Source organism: Chanodichthys erythropterus, chromosome 18 (genome assembly GCF_024489055.1).
Source record: "Chanodichthys erythropterus isolate Z2021 chromosome 18, ASM2448905v1, whole genome shotgun sequence".
Lineage (NCBI taxonomy): Eukaryota > Metazoa > Chordata > Actinopteri > Cypriniformes > Xenocyprididae > Chanodichthys > Chanodichthys erythropterus.
This window is the reverse complement of record NC_090238.1, coordinates 37,508,075-37,511,065: the sequence shown is the minus strand read 5'-3', so window position 1 is coordinate 37,511,065 and position 2,991 is coordinate 37,508,075. Positions and strand designations below refer to the sequence as shown.

At 43.9% G+C, this 2,991-nt stretch overlaps 1 protein-coding gene across 1 annotated transcript; it reads right to left on the bottom strand.

Moving 5' to 3' along the window:
• Nucleotides 1-569: 569 nt before the first annotated feature.
• LOC137006685 (zona pellucida sperm-binding protein 3-like) lies at nucleotides 570-2,575 on the bottom strand. The gene is made up of 8 exons (XM_067367647.1): nucleotides 2,030-2,575; nucleotides 1,733-1,851; nucleotides 1,552-1,655; nucleotides 1,302-1,479; nucleotides 1,070-1,187; nucleotides 912-994; nucleotides 730-821; nucleotides 570-659 (listed from the first exon to the last, which is right to left on the bottom strand). Exons 1-8 carry the CDS (start codon nucleotides 2,573-2,575, stop codon nucleotides 589-591), a joined length of 1,311 nt encoding a protein of 436 aa, XP_067223748.1. The 3' UTR covers nucleotides 570-588.
• Between the last annotated feature and the right edge of the window lie 416 nt (nucleotides 2,576-2,991).

Sequence of the window (2,991 nt, the reverse complement as noted above, 5' to 3'; positions counted from 1 at the left end):
CTTTTCCACTAGGACACAAATCAGTATAGTGTAAATTAATGTGGCTAGCCCCCTTATCAGTGCCCTGACTACTGAACTAGGGAGCTGAATGAGACCCATGATTAGTTCAGTTAATGGAGCACTCACCTAATGAGCTGATTATCTGAATCAGTGTTAAGTGAGAAATACAAGGATATACCAGGACTGAAAACCTCTGCATTAGCAAGTGAGAACTCACTAGAATGCTTTAATCCATGTTCTTTCCCAATTTCCCCCATCAAGAAACTGACAGCTTCTATCATGGACAAGCTGTCATCTACAAAGCCCCTGAGAGCAAATTATAGTCCAGTCATAAATATTTATGACTACAGATCAGAAACAAGTTGGTTTTGTACAGCCACTAGGGCTCAATGTGATCAAGCTTCAGTGGAAGTTGTTTAAAGAACAATATCTTAAAGATGCCTATAGAGTAGTTTAAACTCCTGACCTGCAAAGGTTCAGTAGGAGAGTTTCACATTGGCAGAATGAGGAAACAGTTGAGTCAAAAGCAGTTAACCCAGACATGAAGCAAAATGACTAGTCAGGTACATGCAAGGATCAATGTCAGATTTATTGAGAAACAGCCTTTTGCTCTTGAACCATTACGGGACCAAGTGATGCCTTGCCTTCCCACTGAATGCCTAGAAGAAAACCAAAACAAGTTTGAGGACTTGAAAGTCAAGAGCAAGTGGAAGTGCAGAACCTACCAACCTCCATAGGGAGAAGCAGCAAATCCACCATCAGGACCACATGTGGAGTCACAGCAACCACAAACTTGGTTGTTTCCATCAGCAGCAAACCACCTGTAACAGTAGACATGCCAGCTTCAACATGAGCAAAGTCAACTTCGAAGTCAAAGACCTAAAGTCAAAAGTTAAGAGGGTGAAATGTACCCATTAGCGAAGGAACAGGATTTGCGCTGAGCATCACTTGGTACAGAAGCAATAGTGGCCTTCAGAATACAGGTTATGTAGATCTGCAAGGGATGACAGAAGTCACAAAAAAGAAGCTTGGAAGAGAAGTCAATCTCACTCATATTCTTAGTACATACAGAAGGACTGGAGCTCTCCTGGAACACAAACGCCTCCAGCTGGAACTGGATCTTGTCTTCCTGGGACCGAGGCATGAAGCGGGAGCTGGAAGCTGTAGCCTTGGCATCCACAAAACACCTGAGAAGTGGTTACAAAGAACTCATGAATATAAACTGTATCAAGCAACTTGACCTAACCCATGACTGACAGCGTTACAAAAGAGTCCTATAGAATCAAGTGCCATGACCTTACCCGTGATTCTCAATGAAGGAATATCTCGGAAGGGAGTTCACATCTGGTCCTTGAGTGGCCACACAGCTGTCCACAAACACACGCAGAGGCACATGATTGTACACCTTCACAGACGCCTCAACGTTAATAACGCCACCCAGAAAGTAAGAGTTTGAAGGCCTCTGATAGGACCAGTCATCTACAAAAAAAAAAAAGGAACATTTTAGGCAGAGCCACAATCACAAGGTTAGAGATATAAACCTGTACTAACCCATCATGAGCTTCAGGGAGAACAGCAAGACTTCTTCACCAACCTCCGTTGAAGCATAAGGGACCCATGTTGGCCTCAAGGCATCACTGCTTACATTTTGAAGTCTGTGGTTCATGAAAGTACCCATTAAATGGTCTCAAAGCTGCACAAGCAGCATGCAGAAAGTCAAAAGACTGCTTACCTTTGATAATGGCATTGAATGGCAACAACTGCATCATCAGCCCGGGTGATTGGAGTACCAGCAAGTGCCTCAGGGGTGTAGGTGAGAGAGAAGGTGTAGACAAGCTCGTCCTCAGTCATCTGTAAAAGAGAAAAAAAAAGTTGGGGTTACCAAGATCACCCCAAAGATGGTGCACTGATAGGACTTCGTCTCTGCTGCCCTGGCACTGCTGATACTGCAACAATTGAACAGACTTTCCTTGAAAGACTTTGGCTATCCTCTGCCACAAACAACCCATTAGGATTAAAAAGTTCTTACCATCTGCACGCTGTTGCAGTCCTGTAGTTCATACTCAAAGATGAGCACCCTAGATGCAGTGTCCTGACCAACAACAGGACATCCACCTAGAGACAGACCAGTTGGCTGGATCAACTGACCATTGCTGAACAAGTCCTGCTGGACCTCTACAAGTACCCGGTTCTCACTGCATTGAACAGCGACACTGCTGGGAGTCACAGGTTGCCTCAACTGGAAGTCCACTGCCAACTCTCTCTGCACCTCAGGAACAATGGGATACTTCCAATCCAAAGGCTTCACTGGACCCTCCAACAGCTGCTTCTCTTGAAGGCCAAAAGGATCCTGTGCAAGGTGTCTTGAGACAGAACTCAGAGGACTCTGAAACTGAGAAACCACTTGCAAAGGGTTCCAGAGCCCTAGAGGAGAACGGGCAGGACTGTTGGAAGCTGGATCTGATTTTGGCCTCATGCTTCTTGGACTTTGACTGTACCTCAAACTTCCCCATGCATCAGACAAATCAAACACAACAAGCACAACCACCACTAACACACCTTGCAGAAGCTCCATTCTAACAAACATTAACACAAATGCCACAACACACACCAGTGCTTGGCTTGGCCATTTTGTACAGCTTTGAATAAAGGTGGCTCCTCCCCTTTTAGCTTAATTGATTACCTTTGATTCTCCTCTGGACCTGTAGAGTTTATGCATTAGCAAATGAGAACGTTCTATAATGTCATTTATAGGGACATTGAAATGCTTCCCTTAACGTGTCTTAGTCAGGGTGTGAATTACACAGCGGCCTTTAGGGGGTCAGAGAGTAAGGGCAAAAACAAACAAACAAACAAACAGAAAAACCCTTTTGTCTATTGTTAATGTTGGTTCATGTTAGTTCTCAATGATGCTACATAACTTTATTTTAACAGCCTATAAAAACTGGCATTTGTGGAAATTTACATAAGCTAAAACTTTAAAAGGGCTTT